This window comes from Tachypleus tridentatus, chromosome 6, assembly GCF_004210375.1.
Source record: "Tachypleus tridentatus isolate NWPU-2018 chromosome 6, ASM421037v1, whole genome shotgun sequence".
In the NCBI taxonomy this organism is placed as follows: domain Eukaryota; kingdom Metazoa; phylum Arthropoda; class Merostomata; order Xiphosura; family Limulidae; genus Tachypleus; species Tachypleus tridentatus.
This window is the reverse complement of record NC_134830.1, coordinates 17884104-17901451: the sequence shown is the minus strand read 5'-3', so window position 1 is coordinate 17901451 and position 17348 is coordinate 17884104. Positions and strand designations below refer to the sequence as shown.

The 17348-nt window shown below is 32.7% G+C and overlaps 1 protein-coding gene across 3 annotated transcripts in view; it reads left to right on the top strand.

Annotated features, from left to right (window-relative positions):
* Positions 1-17348, top strand: part of PCB (Pyruvate carboxylase) — a 119273-nt gene that overhangs the window by 84938 nt on the left and 16987 nt on the right. For all 3 annotated transcript variants that reach the window (XM_076503535.1, XM_076503536.1, XM_076503537.1), the window contains 7 exons: positions 4206-4388; positions 5917-6151; positions 9989-10213; positions 10941-11097; positions 11440-11546; positions 13465-13598; positions 16055-16304. In XM_076503535.1, coding sequence (XP_076359650.1) covers positions 4206-4388; positions 5917-6151; positions 9989-10213; positions 10941-11097; positions 11440-11546; positions 13465-13598; positions 16055-16304 — 1291 coding nt within the window. The remainder of the gene's footprint in view (positions 1-4205; positions 4389-5916; positions 6152-9988; positions 10214-10940; positions 11098-11439; positions 11547-13464; positions 13599-16054; positions 16305-17348) is intronic.

Here is a 17348-nt window from a genome sequence, read left to right as displayed (position 1 = left end):
TTAATAAAAGTACCCTTTGGAATTTTACTCCAAATGTCTCTTAACACTCTCTCATAAAGTTATCTTTGGAAGTAGCTTTTGATTTGTCAAGTTTTGATCCATCAACTCCCAAATCTGCTCAATGGGTTGAGATCAGGGCTCTGTGGGGTCCATTGCATCATTTAAATGACTCCTGCAGTTTCATTCGTAACCAAGTAATTTCTGCATAGATTGGATGAATGTTTTAGGTCAATATTTTCTTGGTAGTAGAATCTGTTACCAATTATATCCAAACCTCTGGGTGTACCAGGACTGATCAGTATCTAAATGGTACTTGCACTGGTCCATTATTCCATCTATTTTGCAATGATCTGTTGTCTCAGTTTAAAAAATACTGCCAAACCATTACACTGCTTTCCCACTTATCACAGTAGGTGCTGTGCAGTGAGATATCTTTCACCTTTCTTTCCAATCATCAACAAACCAATTTTTGTACTTTGTGGCAAATTTCAGTATTTTGATAATATTTGAATATCAAAGTAAAGGTTCTTGACTGTTACGTGATCAAATATTCCATTCTTTTTAAATCCTCGTGATACTGTAGATCTGGACACTTTTCTGTCATTTGGTATTTTATGCTCATTTATCTTGTGCAAGGCTGCATAAATAAAGATATTTCACATCAGTACCATTGAGTTAGGTGTTCTAGCTCTTCCTCAGACTTACATGTCTCACAGTACAGAGTGTACTTGGCAGTGTTTAGAGACCATTTCAAATCTGCAGCAATTTGTTGGATAGTCTACTCAGCATCATGTAAAACATTCATACAAACTCTGCTCTACTGACAGTTCTGTATGCCTTTTTGAGCCATGGCATGATAACGTAAGTTAAAATATGGTATTAAACACCATTTAAATCAAGATTTATTTGTGGATTGCTATTAAATTGATTTATTTTAGCACATACCAGTAGCATTTGGTAATTTCTTTCTGTATAATTAAGACTACATGGGGATACCATGGCAGTTATTTCAAACCCTTAATTTGATCAGAATGTTCTTTCAAGCAGAATAATTGACATGCCCTTGGTACAAGTATACAGTCATGTGAAAATGTTAGGACACCCTATGAAAGCCTGTGTATTTTTGTAAAATTTGTGGATATATAGATATTCAATCTCAATTTTAACAATACTGAGAGATTATAGGAATATAGCTAAACAATTAAAACTGAAGAAGACTTTTCAAGATCTCCTATAATCTTTCAGTATTGTTAAAATTGAGATTAAATATCTATATAATTAGATATATATAGATTATATATTAGATATATATAGATTATATGAATATAGCTAAACAATTAAAACTGAAGAAAAGACTTTTCAAGATCTCCTGTAAATGTAATTCTACAAAAGTGCATATTCTAACTGAGGAAAAAGTTAGGACACCCCCACATTTATTCCCACTTAAAATGGCTCAACTCACACACAGGTGTATCACACCAGGTGCACGTGATTAGAAGATTGCTACTCAGCATTTTGAATGAGGCTCACCCTATTTAAACCTCAGACATTTAGTTTGGTGTGCACCTGACTGTTGAAGTGAGAGTGAGCACCATGGTGAGAGCAAAAGAGCTGTCTGAGGCCTTCAGAAAGAAAATTGTAGCAGCTTATGAGTCTGGTAAGGGATTTAAAAAGATTTTGAAATCAGCCATTCCACTGTCTGGAAAATAGTCAATAAGTGTTGGGCTTTCAAAACAACTGCCAACGTGCCCAGGTCTGGTCATCTAAGCAAGTTCACCCCGAGAACATGCCGCAAGATGCTAAAAGAAGTCTCCAAACACCCTAACATGTCATCATGGGGCCTACAACAGGCTCTGGCTACTGTTGAAAGTGCATGCCTCTACAATCAGAAAGAGACTGCACAAGTTTAACTTGCATGGGAGGTGTGCAAGGAGGAAACTTTGCTCTCTAAGAGAAACATCAAGGCCAGACTGAAGTTTGCCAGAGAGAATGTAGAGAAAGACCAGGACTTCTGGAATAATGTTCTTTGGACAGATAAGTCCAAAATTGAATTATTTGGACACCAGAACAGAGGACATGTTTGGTATAAACCAAATACTGCATTCCAGGAAAAGAACCTCATATCAACTGTGAAGCATGGAGGTGGAAGTGTCAAGGTTTAGGGCTGCTTTGCTGCAGCAGGACCTGGACAGCTCACAATCATAAAATCCACCACGAATTCTATTGTGTATCAGAGGGTGCTTGAGGATCATGTGAGACCATCTGTACAAAAATTAAAGCTGAAGCGGAACCAGACCCTGCAACATAACAATGACCCAACACATGCCAGTAAATCCACCAAGGATTGGCTGAAAACTAAGAAATGGAGAGTCCTGGAATGGCCAAGTCAAAGCCCAGATCTTAATCCCACTGAGATGCTGTGGGGTGACTTAAAATGGGCTGTACATGCAAGAAACCCCTCAAACATCTCGCAACTGACAGAATTCTTCATTGAGGAGTGGGGCAAACTTCCTTCTGACTGATGTCAGAGACTGGTAGATGGCTACAAGAAGTGTCTCACTGCAGTTATTTCAGCCAAAGGGAGTAACACTAGCTATTAGGGGGTGGGGTGTCCTAACTTTTTCCTCAGTTCGAGTATGCATTTTTGTAGAATTACATTTACAGAAGAACTTAGTCTTCAGTTTTAATTGTTTAGTTATATTCCTATAATCTCTCAGTATTGTTGAAATTGAGATTAAATATCTATATATCCAAAAATGTTACACAAATACACAGACTTTCATAGGGTGTCCTAACTTTTTCACATGGCTGTATGCGAATTCTAAAAAACAAGTATTTTCACCCTGGCTCAATCAGTTATCAACAGAGATCAGTGAAGCATTACCACAGTGTTGAAATTTACATTCTGCAATGACATGGAAGAATTAACATCATAAAATGGAAAGAATGACAAAATATTCTCTTATCCTAACACTTTTACAATACTGTACTACTATACCATAACATGTACACAATGCCCAATTGCTGCACGTGTTATTCGTGCTCAGTTTGTATTGATGTGGAGTGAAACAAAGTTAGTTTTATTCTATTTTGTACTGATCAAAACCTTCATATCATTTTACTTACAGTTGTTAATATTATGTTCTTTTAAATTGTGGATTATCTGGTTTTTCTCATGGTAGCTAGGCTTTTTTCCTAAACTCAGCTGATCATGTCTGTCTGATATTAGCCCTCGACCCATGCATATGTAATCAAAACGGAGTTGCTCTTTGAAGTATAATTATTAATGTTGAAAATTCTGAGTTTGATTTTGTAAATTTGAGGGTTTATTGGTAAAAAGTAGAGACAGCCATGTTAGTTTTATTGTGTTAAGCATCTTTTCTAGAAAGTAATCTCACTAAATATGTGCATTATTGGCAATCATTTTTGTTTTGAATTCCCACATGCTCGTATATATGCATGCAAATATTGTGCAGTAGAATGCGTAGTAATGTAACTGAGCTGTATATGCTGTACTGTATTTATACATACAGTAACATACAGAATTTACATGAATAAAGCATTGCAGGGATGCAGCTTGTCCATGATAAAAAATTTAGTGACTGAAACAGCATTATTAGTTAACCTCTTTAACATTTTTAGCCCATTTTGGTGGATTGTGCCAACATTTCTCTTGTACAAAGTGTAATCTTTTTTAAGCATAAAAATTGGGCAAAAGTCATCTTTTGTGACATTTCAAATTGTTGAGTTTGTATTTAGGGAATTTATTGATGGTTGTGGTTGAAGTTCATGGTAAATATTAACTTGGTCAATGTTTGGAGTAAGGTTCTGTTTTGGGGTGCTAGTTATTTTGGACAACACAAACATTTAAGTTAGCTTTCCAAAAATGTTTTTTAGTGATCTTGAACAACTGTTAAAATTGAGCCCTGGTAATTTTAATATGCTATGATTATGTTGGAGTAATAAATGTTTCATATAAAGTTTTTTTTATTTAAAGTTGTTATTCAATTAGTTGTAATAGACACAACTCGGTTCCTTTTTTGAATGAAAGAAAAACTTTCCATTTTAAGAATGTTAACATACAAGTTTGCAATTCATTGTAAGCTTTTGTTTTTTAAATCACATACAACCTAACTCTCTTAGTGTTTTTGTAGGAGACAAATTTGGTTTACAAAAATGAAGATATTAATGTATTTCTTATGTAGGTGTTTCACAGCGGTGAAGGTTTTGGCATTAGATTAGACAGCGCTTCAACCTATGCAGGTGCAATCATATCTCCATACTATGATTCTCTTCTAGTCAAGGTTATTGCTCACGGAAACAACATGAGAGGAGCAGCTTCAAAAATGATCAGAGCTTTGAGAGAATTCAGAGTTCGTGGTGTGAAGGTAATCAATCATTCCTTAGGAATTTAAATGTACAAAATGAAGGTTTTTTGTTTTACATTTAAAATGTTATACAAAATTTGAAATTTGAGCTAATTTTGGGAAAACTGAATTTCAAAAGTGTATGAGTGTTTTTTAATAGTCATTTTCAACAGGTAAGTAAATGCTTTTTGTTAAATTTGCTCACTCCTAGTTCATCATCTGCATACCATAAAATATTAGTTGGTAACTTAAAAACCAAAACTTATCTTCAGCAATGCACTGACCTCTTTAATTTTCTCTGTATGGGCTTAGTCATTTTGACTGACTTTTCAACTATCCAGTAACCATGAAAGTACACATACCACAGCTTTTAATGTAATAAGTGTGACTTCACAAAATATGCAAACGTTTGGTTGTAAACCATACATGTTTTTTGTATGTATAAAGTATAAATTGTTAATCCAACAATTTTTAATAAAGGTCTGTCTTTAAATTGATGAAGCTAGAGTCTGACTTCTACTAGTCAGAGTCCAAGATGATTTTCATTTTACGATTAAAAATGTTTCCTTATTCTGAAGTTTTCATATTCTCTGCATACCTTCTAGAACGTCTGCTCCAAAGTGTCTCAAACTAGCAATTCACCTGCCTTGGCTTACGATTATACATGTAGACTATTCGTTGAAGTATATAACCTGTATATTTGTGAGATGACTGGCTTTGTTTTTGTTGAGCATTAAAACCAAATATTTCCATAATTCTGTCTTTTGATTCTCCTTGTTCTCTTTTGATTTTGCTCTTGTTGACCTAAACAGCCAGCTACAACTGAAGGACCTGGGTCAGTTCAGGCAACAACCCTTTTATAATTCAAACCATACCAGTGTATGCTTGTTTCCCTTCACTGTCCATGTTCAATTTATTCTTCACTTAACAGCCCTGTACCTGCATTTTGTGGGAACTTTGTCTTTTATGCTGGACATCAGCATACCTGAATACTACATATTCTGTAATCTAAGATGCCAAAGCTGACAATGCAAGAAGACTTAGTTGGGCTTAACAATTATGATGAAATTAATTATTTAATACAGATGTATTTTACCATACGTCTTTTATTCATTTACAGATTTCAGTTTCATATGGATAGTTGACACAGATCTTCAATCCTGTTGTAATTTTTATTTTTTTAATTCAATATACTACTAAAGAATTGGGCAGTAGTTATTTTTTCATCTTAAGTAAATGAGTGCTTGTGAGTGGGAAATTATTGATTCAATTCCCAGAATGGTATTTTTGTTGTTTTTCAGAATTTGTATTGCATAATAAAAGGATTTAGACATTTTTATATCAATGTGTAGAAAGTAAGACAGCTTTTAAGAAATGAAGTGCTTTAGTTGTATGCTATGTTAAGTTTAATTTTGTTATGTACCATAAAATGAGTTGCATATATTTTTGTCTAAACTGTTCCATTTTTAGTTTGTTAGTTCAAGTGTCGTATGTAATGAATATCAGATTAATCCAATGATGAATTTATTGTGTTTTTACATTATGACAGACAAACATTCCCTTTTTGCTCAATGTTTTGGAGAATGAAAACTTCCTAGGTGGAACAATTGATACATGTTTCATTGATGAGAATCCTCAATTGTTTGATATTCAACCCAGCCAGAACCGTGCACAGAAGCTTCTTTACTACCTTGGTAGCCTTATGGTTAATGGATCCATGACACCTCTTGCCACACCCCTGAAACCCTCCGAAATTGAGATAACTATTCCAGAAACTCCAGCAGGTAACATGCAGTGTTGATTTTTAAGTACTTCTATGAAACATAAACTAAGTATACAAGTCAAAATTAAAACAGTCCATCAGAAATTGAAAATCCAGTTTCATAAACAAATTAACCAAAAGTATATAATTTTCTGAGACAAACTTGAAAAAATAACCTGAAGCACTCAAAGCTATAATGGATAAACCATCAGTTTGATTCTTTCTCTGTTAACTTGAAAGTAAATTTTTAATTAAGAATATTTTTTAGTTTTTGTTCTGTAATTTATCAAATATCTTTCAAACTCATTTACATTTGTTGTAAAAGTGGTTAATGGAATTTGTGGAGGTAACAATGTTAATACATATCTGAATAATGTGATATCTTAATGTTTAGTAGTCACATAGTAATTAATTCCTGATAAGTAATGCAAACAAATACCAATACAGTCTGACATGTTTTGCATAAAGTAGTGATGTGTAAACACTTCTTCACATTTGATGTATCTAAATGAATGTTATATACAAGTGAATACATTTTAACAAGAAAACAAAACATTTTTGTGAGAAGAGGAACATAGGAAACTTTGCGTACTATTTATTTTTCATAAAGTATTGATGTTATTTCATTGTTATGATATAAGGCAAGTAGTAATTCTACTTATGTAGGGATGGCATAGATTTTTCATCAAAATATTTATCTCCCTAGTAGGTCATTAGACCTTTACAATACTTTAAAGTATTTTCTTTTATATAAATAACTATGTAATGACTAAGTTGTAAGTTCTGGGAATATCTGTAATTATCATAACAAAAGTTTGAATTTCTTGTTCTTCTTTTTGCTGCTTATTTGTTATTGCATGATAACTTAAAACCCAAAACAGCTGTGCCAAGCAATTTCACTAAGGTGACATAGTTTCAAATGGAGTATCTGCTTTTATATGTACAGTAGAACCTCAACATTAAGGGCACTCTTCTGTTTGCTTCCAAATGCCCTCTATAGCAAGGTGACCCTAATATCAGAAATGAACCATGCACAGCTGGATTCTTTATTGATCTTACTGAATTCTTGAATTTTAAGACCCCCTTCCCCTCAGTTGAAACATCATTGTATTTAGAACTTGGATATAAATACGACTTCTGTCTATTAAAACACTGCATGAAAAAAACAACAAGCAAACAAATAAACTTTTTGAAAAAGGAAGTAAATGTAGGGAAGGCATAATACCAATCTTTCAAAAACAATGCTTCTACATGTATTGCTTACATGATGCAGCATACCATATGAAGCCTATAGTATTGCCAGCTCATGTACACTTTCATGTTTTTCAAGACATTACATTAAGTTGCAGTACTATATTTTTTAATTCCAATATTACATAATGGTAACATTTTTAAATTTTGCCACTCAAAAATTTAAAGGTAATAATTCATCCAGGATAAAGAGAAGACACTGCAAACAGCTTGTGAAATAAAATTTTGTAGAAAAAATCATACTGTTTTACCTTTCATAAACAGTTTTTGTATTTTTCTACAATATGTTTTAATATTTCGTTTTAATATCTCTAATCTACTGTATTTTAACATATTTTTAATCTGTTTTAATATTAAACAGCATTAGTTACTGATGTAGAAATTTGTGTAATGCTGATTCCAAAACTAGTGTGTGATTGAGAAAATTGGTTAAAAGGTTTATACATGTAGCTCATAACTAAAAGTAAAAGGATTCTATACTTCAGTTATTATCATGTAAAAGCACATAATACATAAGTAATTTAAAAACGAAATGACAATTTGTAATTTGTCAGTCACATACATATTCATTCCAGTTTCCATTATTAGAAAGTTCTTCACATTTATGTAACAGACTTCCTTTTTTTGATCAGCAGTGGAAGAAAAACATGCACGTGTTACTTTATTATACTTCTTTCATTCTATTTTAGCAATTTTAAGCACCCATTTTAAATGTTTTTGTAGTCCACTTTCTAAGCAATATTTTCAGTTTTTCTGAAGAATATGAAAAAGCTTTCTAGTTTCTCTACTGAAACTAGATAACCTAAGGAATACTTAAATATCTTGTTTTCAAAATAAAATATACTTTTCAAAAAAAGAAACGCAAAAGGCAAAATTTGAGACAAATTGTTAACGAGTTTATTCCGGGTAGTTCTGTATGACATGTGTGAAACTTTGCAGACTTTGGATGTTCAGCAGTGAATGTGCAAAGGCGAAGTCAACGCTCACTAGTTGAAGTTTAACGTCACTTAACGTCAATAACGAGTATGATCCCTGTGAGCATCAATAACTGCTTGGCATCTCCTGCCCATGGAAGCGATGAAATGAAGAATCACATCCTGTGGAATGGCTGTCCACTCAGCCTGCAAAGCTGCTGCAAGCTGAGGCAGAGTCTGTGGTTGAGGTTGTTGCCGTCGCAGACGTCGGTCCAACGCGTCCCAAAGATGTTCGATGGGGTTAAATCTGGTGATCTGCAGGGCCAGGGAAGAACGTTGATGTTGTGGTGTCTCAAGAAGACAGTGGTGAGTTGGGCTGTGTGAGGACGGGCGTTGTCATGTTGAAAAACGTCATTGACGTTCACCATGATGGGTTGCACATGGGGCTTAAGAATCTCATAGACGGTTGCGTACAGTCTGATCGGAAATCCTACGTAGCCCTGGTATGGTTGAGGCAGTAGACATCGCAGTGGTGGTCCTATCCCAAAGGTGACGTAACAGTCACGAGTTGATTATGTTGTTGGTGACGATTCCATAGCCTTGTGATGGTGCTTGGGTGGACATTCACAGCTCTGGCAACATCTGATCGAGATTCACCTGCTTCCAAGCGACCAATGGCGTTGTTGCGTTGTGCTTGTGTCAGTCTTGGTGTAACTGTATTGTGTGTTGGTGGCTTAACACTGAGCTATGGAAACCGAGAACCCGTCACTTTTATAGGGATTTTGCACATGTTGCACATGCAGATCTCTCAAACAAATTTATTGAACATGAATGCGTTTTGGCGAAAAATCCGATGTTTTCCTCCGTTTTCAAAGTGCACAACTTTTATTGTCATTTTGGTCTGACAATCAGTGCCTTAACACGTGTAACATCACATACTCTGAGCTTGTAACGTTATTACATATATTTCTCTTTAAAATAAAAAAATATCCCTTTTGCATTTCTTTTTTTTGAAGAGTATATCTTACACTAAAGAAAGAGCTCTGTACTATAGTTGCTTTAATTTTACAATCAATTTCAGTATTTTCACCTTGTCTCTAATGATTAATACACTGTATACTCATTTATGTATTAAAAATATGAATTAAAAATTTACATTTTAAAAGTTAGCTTGTTGGACAAAGCATAGGAAGGTAAGAAACAGTCTATATGTGCTGTCTTCACTGCAACCAGTTATTTTATTTGTAAACCAATCTAACAAGATCATTAAAGAATCTAATTTGTTTCTGTGTGTAATAAGAATATAATCTTTCATAGATAGAGAGACCAGAAGTAATGCTAAATTTAGTTGTTTTTAAACAGTTCGTGTGTAAGAGTGAGAGAGAGGGACCATAAAATTTAACATTATTTCTAACTTTTCTTTGTTTAATATTATACTTCTTACTCTTGATGAGATTCAAGATGTTACCATTTACTTTATTTGTAACTACCGAAAATCAGCTGTGTTCAGTCTATAACCTAGCCTGTAATGTGTTCTTATAATGTGTGTTTAATATTGATTTTTATTTGAAATTTTGTACTGTCAAAGTGCTTGCAACAAAATTGTAAAGTCCTTTTTTATACTTTCACACATTTTTACTTTTGTTTATGTTGACAATCTTGGTATGTTTTTATATTTTAAAATTTTGTGAAAGGTGTGAAGCCTCCTCTTGGGTGGAGAGAGATTCTTGTTAAAGAAGGCCCTGCTAGTTTTGCCAAAGCTATTAGAAATCATAAAGGTACTCTACTCATGGATACTACTTTTAGAGATGCTCATCAGTCGTTACTTGCAACACGGGTACGCACTCATGATATACTGAAGATCTCGCCTTTTGTGGCACACAACTTCACGAACTTCTACAGCTTGGAGAACTGGGGAGGTTGGTTGTTAAAACCACACAAATTATATTTATTGTTAAAACAGGTGAAAGAAATGGTCAGTTTTGAAGGTTGACATTTGTTGTAAAAGTCTTACTGAATTAGCTTGTCAGGCTGCAAACATTTTAGTGAATGTATTTTAAGTATTTAAAATTGTAAAAGAATTGTATTTTTGTTTTTTCTGTTTTGGCCATTTAATGTAAAACATAAAAGATTTTTAAAAAAATTTGTAAAAATATATTTTGGTACAACTTTAAATAGATAGTAGAAAGAAAACAGAGCAACTTGTTTTTTAAAGTCATTAGTAATTGCAAGACCTTAAAAATAGATAATAAAACTAATAGGAAACACAAATTAAGAGTATGAAATTATAGAATAAATTGCATTTCTATAATAGAAGAGGAAAGTATTTAGTTTTTTATTTTGAGAGTTTTTAACCTACTTAATTTATAAATGAGTGTATTGTATGCTTGTAAATTTTAAAAATATGAATTTAGGTTATTTATGTTTAGTTGAAAATTGGTATTTATGTTTTTATTAGAGATTCTTAGCAAAATTATATCATTAAGAGTGACATTTGAAGTAACAAAACAAGTTGGAGAAATTAATAAATGAAAAAAAAAGTGTTATATTTAGTGTTTTCTTAAACATGAAGTTCTACTGGAATTTTACAAGGTTTCAGTATAGAAAATAATATAAATGTTAGTAACACTTTTCCTTATTTCAAAGGAGCAACATTTGATGTAGCCATGAGATTTCTCCATGAGTGTCCATGGGAAAGGCTGGAAAGGATGCGTGAACTTATACCAAATATACCATTTCAAATGTTGCTTCGTGGTGCTAATGCTGTGGGATACACATCTTATCCTGATAATGTTGTCTTCAAGTAAGTTCTGTTGTGAACAATATACAATAATAATGGAGTTAAACATCTAATTTCAGTTAGTGTGTTTTTTGGTTTTTTTATCTGTATTATTTATATAAAAAAAATTGAATGTAGTAAATGGTAGCACTATTTCATGTTATATAAATACCAGGTATTTTTGTACATAGGCAGTTTAGGCTTCCACTAACATGAAAGCTTCATTACTGTTTGGGGACAAAAAACATTTAGGAATAAACTTTCAATCCACTTATGGTTTTTATATTTAAACTTATCACTTGTAGGGCTGTGCATCATAAGTAAAACAGGAAGTTTAGTTAATTTTTCTAAACATTTGTTCATCAGGTTTTGTGAACTAGCCAAACAGTGCGGGATGGACATTTTCCGTGTGTTTGATTCTTTAAACTACCTTCCAAACTTGCTTCTGGGCATGGAAGCAGCAGGAAAGGCTGGTAGGAAAAACTTTTTAATCTTGCCGTAGAACTTTTGGAAGTATTTCCCTGTGTTTTATATAGCATATTGATACATTGGAACTTGGAGTAAGTTACATTCCATTATCAAGATTCTTTAAGATAATGAACTGCTGTTTTCAAGTTAGTCATTCAAATCTTGTCAGAAAGGTTGAATAATTAAATTGATTATTGGATAATTAAGTACACTTGGAATTAAGATGACAAGTACATTAAATGTATTTTTTGTTAGTTTATCTGATTTTAAACAAATGATCTCTAATTCTAACATCTGTATAAGTAATCTGCTATCAACACTGGATATAAATAATAATAAAAATGTTTGTTTTGGATTCTTGTGATACATAACTAGCATTTCAAGCATTCATAAGTACAATTCATATAATTAGTAATACACTTTTGAGCAAATTGTTTCAATTTATAAAATTTATATAACCTAATTATACCTCAAGCTTTATTTGGCTTATGCTGCATGTTGTCAACATGATTTTGAAAACTACTAATAGTGAAAATGTTTTTATTGTTTACATTAAATGTTTTTCAACTTGTTCACTATAAATAGTACGACACCAAACAAACTGCTTTACGCTGTTTTCAATAATGTTGAGTTACTTAAACACGTAATTATTTCAAAGTTTCTTAAAGGTGTCAAAGAATCTCTTTGTAAATATGCCCATTAAGTTGACTGTGTTGAGAGCAGTAACCTTTAGATAAAACTGCTATTCATTACAAGCTGCAATTTGTCTTGAGAGTTGAAATATTAATTGAATAACAGTTATGACATGGCACAACATTAGAAAAAGAAAATATGACTTAATATTTTAATTTTCTGACATTTTCATGAAACACTCATTGGTATTAATGAAATATAGATCTAAGAGATTGTATACAATATGTGAAAGGTAACTATTTAATAATCATTGTTATTGGTGCATACAGATGTTTTGTTACAGTTTGTTGTGATGTCTGAGTTTTAGATTTACATTTGAGTTCTCACACATGTAAGCATGGTTGTGAACACACACATGCCAGAAGTATAATCTGAAAGTTTGTAGTCAGCCTTTCAGTTTCTCTTTTGAGTAAAATTGAGAAAGTTAGACATGCTTCTATTATTTAAACCACTGAATCAAAAGATTTTAATATTTTTTCATAAAGTTTAGAAATGCTACTGTGAAATACTGTAATAGTACCATTGTATATTATTGAAAGAGAATAAATACAATATTACTGTATTGAGTGTATTACTGTATTGCTGTTATCATCACGTTAGAATAAGTGCATTGTAACTAGTTACCAATTGGAACTGATACAAGTAGATTAGTATGAATGGATATGACTAAGATAAGCACAAAATAACTGCTTACCAAGTAGCACTGCTCTAAATGTGCTAGTATGAATGGATATGACTAAGATAAGCACAAAATAACTGCTTACCAAGTAGCACTGCTCTAAATGTGCTCGTATGAATGGATATGACTAAGATAAGCACAAAATAACTGCTTACCAAGTAGCACTGCTCTAAATGTGCTAGTATGAATGGATATGACTAAGATAAGCACAAAATAACTGCTTACCAAGTAGCACTGCTCTAAATGTGCTCATATGAATGGATATGACTAAGATAAGCACAAAATAACTGCTTACCAAGTAGCACTGCTATAAATGTGCTAGTATAGGCAGAACTGTCTTATATACTTATAAAATAACTGTTTATCTAGTAGCACTTTCATCAACGTGCATATGTGAGTGGGTCTGACTACAGTAAAAGCTTAATCCACTGCATGTAATCAGCAACTTTAGTCCACTCTGTGTGGTAATTTGTTAATTATTTTTCAAAACTTTATTTTTATGATGTAAAGGATATTGAAAAACAGATTTCCATTAAATAATTGTATTTCAGGTGGAGTTGTGGAAGCAGCAATTTCTTACACTGGTGATGTTTCTAATCCATCAAGAACAAAATATGATCTCAATTATTACTTGAAATTATCTGAGGAGTTGGTAAAGGCTGGTACTCATGTGCTGTGTATTAAGGTGAGTATAGTTCTTTCAGTTCTTAAGATATGTACTCAAATTGTTATATTCATGCCAACCGTGCTTTTCCTGAATTGTTTTTATTTGATAACAAAATGCACAGTTGTGTGGGATATTGTTTGTTCTTAGTATTATTGTTACTAGTATTGGTCTATAAATATGTTTGCATTACTTGTTAGTGCAGCTTCACAATAAAATAATAGACCACTTGTGACCTTAGCAATTCCATGTAACACATCATTGAAAAGATACATGAGTTAAGGTGCTGAGATGCAGGTTTCTATCACAGTAGCTTGTGTGATGCATTAAACCTAGTAAGATTTTATTAATATGACAAATGTGAAGCCCAAATGCTAACTTGTTGTGATATTAATCTAAGCACCTGCAGAGCTTTACAGCTAATATTGTTTGTCTTTATAGTAAGTTATTGTACCCTCAGGATTTGCATAGCTCTCAAAGCATTTTATAACTGATTGAATCAACTGTTAATTAGTTAGAGAAAATGGATAAGGTAACTTAGAATAATATTGTGACTAGAAACTTCAAGAATAATCTGCATCTGAAACTATTATATATACAATTAATTGTAAATATAATTACCTTTCTTGAATTTTATAAATTGAGAAATACAAAATATATTTTGTCTGTGTGCTCTCTCACTCCTTTTAAATATGAAAATGTTTCCTGTATTGGATAATAAATTCCCTGTTATGACTGGTGAAACACTGCAATATCAATCTATCACTTTAATCAGACAAGCTGGATCCATGCCAGAGAACATTATTAGTTGTGGAAGACAAATTTTGGTGTAGATTTTGTTTATCTATGTATAATTTTACTGTTATTTAGTAGCTTTTATAATTTTTGCATGGAGATGTAGCATTCTTGCCATAAAATACTGCTACAGAATTGTTTTATAAATGTATTAAAAAAACAATCAGTAATACAATATACTTATTATGCATGACAGTTTACTTTGCTCCTCATTTTAGTTATATTTTTGATGGAGATAACCTTAACAGTGTTACACAAGAATAAAACCTTAGTGTTCTGGTACACCAGTTTCTTGTGCCATCCAAACAGGTTCATCATTATGTCTACAGAAATACTGATGAAAGTCTAAGGAGGATATAGCAGTGGTTTCCTTTTTTCCCAGCCAACTTTTTTTTGCAGAATACTTTACTGCCACATGCTTTTTGTTTTCTAATTATTCTTTGTTTCAAATTCTAATGACACCCCTAGCAATTTGTCTTGACACATATTTTAGAAACTACTTGGAGTTTTATTATAAATGTCACTGAGTTAGCCCATATTTTGAGTACTGTGTTCAGTTTTGGGATATTCTGGATGAAAAGGTTGTCTTATAAGGACAGATTAAGATTTATGTAATTTGTGTGTGAGATGCTCAAGGTTATTAAAGGAATGGATAACATTTGTGCATTAGCTTGTTTCATGATGGTAGTACCAGGAAACAAATATGAATTATAGCAATGTAATAGTTACCTTTGAGATAGAAAAATAACACTAACATGGTAGTTAACTTTCAAAATGGTTTGCATTTAGATATGGTAGATGCATTAAATATAAGGGAGTTGAAGAGATTGTTGATAAAATTTTAAATAAGAACTGGCTTTAGGTTTTTTTCTTTTTTTTATACCTTTTAATTTAATGGATGGAACAGCCTGGATGTACCATCCAGTCACTTCTCTGTACATTTTGTTATATGCTTATGTAACCTGAATTATATAGAAATAATGATTATTTATCTATATAATCTGAATAGGGTTGGTGTTTATTTCTAGACCTTCTGTTCTTAGATGAAGTACCAAATATTAACATTCCAGGAAGAGACATTAACTAACAAATGACAAACACTGAACAGCAATCACTGAGAAACATAAATTTCTAATATACAGGCTTGGCTTGGCCAAGTGGTTAAGGTGTTCGACTTGTAATCTGAGAGTCACGGGTTCAAATCCTTGTCACACCAAACATGCTCATCCTTTTAGCTGCAGGGGCATTATAATGTGATGGTCAATTCCTCTATTCATTGGTAAAAGAATAGCCCAGGAGTTGGCAGTAGGCGGTGATGACTTCCCTCTGGCCTTATTGTGCTAAATTAGGGATGGCTAGTGCAGATTGCCCTCGTGCAGCTTTGCATGAAATTAAAAAAAGTCTCAGTGATCACTAACTTGTTCTATTCATACCTATTTCAAGTTGGTTAATCTTGACTAGATGAATAAGATGTTTCCATACTGAACACTTATTTTCAGTAAATAGATTATTTCAAAGCAACACTGAAAAAGTATTAATAATATCCATGTGTGAGAATTTGAAGTAACATCTTTTTGCATATTGTATACAATATATAAGAAGTACAATTATAATAATGTGGAACTAGTTTTCACCTTTTGAATCGCTTATTATTAAGATCATTTATACAACAAATGTTTTAGGATATGGCTGGTCTACTGAAACCCAGAGCAGCAAAGTTGCTAGTTTCAGCTCTCAGAGATCGTCATCCAGACATTCTGATCCACATTCACACTCACGACACTGCTGGAGCTGGTGTTGCATCCATGTTAGCTTGTAGTGAATCTGGAGCTGATATTGTAGACGTAGCTGTAGATTCCATGTCGGGCATGACTTCTCAGCCAAGTATGGGTGCTATTGTTGCCAGTTTACAGGGATCAGACTTGGATACCAGTGAGTCTTGACAGTTGAAAATTATGTACTTGTGACTTAAAATGAAGTAAGAAAGCATGTAAAACTTTATTTATAATTTGGAACTGTGTAAAGGACAGAAACTTTTGAATTCTGCTTAAGCTCTTTGATGTTTAAAACTGGTATAAGTTGTTCTTAATTTCATCAACATTTTATCCCTACCTTGGAAGTGTGTAACAGAAGCTGGGCACTTAGTTTTTACTCATGATTTATAGGTTATTCTTATGAAAAAAGAGCTGCTTATCTTTAGTTATATTCTCATATTCAATCAAAGAGGAACTAAAATCCAATTGGAAGCAGATCTGCTTTAGAATTGCTGTTATACTTTTTATTTTTTCCAACCTAGCACGTGTGTGGGAATTTCCTTTAAAAATGTTTTTGTTTCTGTAGGTGTGATAAGTCTGCCTGAGCTGTGCATTTTAATTTGATGGGAATTTAGGCAAATGCAGACTCCTTGTGAGAAAAAGTAATATTTGGCTTTATTATATGTTTAGCTACCAAAAAGAGACGTATAACTTCGTAATTACAAAAAAGAAATATTCTAACCTGATCTTAACAAAAACTTGTTAGCTTTTAATTGAATATGAGGATAATCATCTAGGAAATCTTTTCTATTGTTTGGTAGCTACTTGGCTTTTCCGGTGGATTAAGTAAAGTACACCCAATGTAGACAGTTTCCGTAGTCGGTGTCTGTCAATTTTGCAAGAAGATGTAATTTGAGAATAAATTGAATTATCAGAACATTGAAATAATCTTCATTTTTACCAAATGTGTCTACAATGTAGTTTTATTGACTTATTCATGACCTCGTTTTTACCCTTGTTCATCATGTATTATACAGAAGCTGTGTGTAGAGATGGCCTAATTCATAAGAACTGTTAGTTGACTGTCCAGTGTCTGGGTAGAGCAGTACAATACCTATATACTGCTCTATTTAAAATCTATCGCTATAGCACATGATACTTAAAGTAACTTGGAAGCCCATAAATAGCCATGGACAGTTATTTGGTATTATGAATTGTTGTT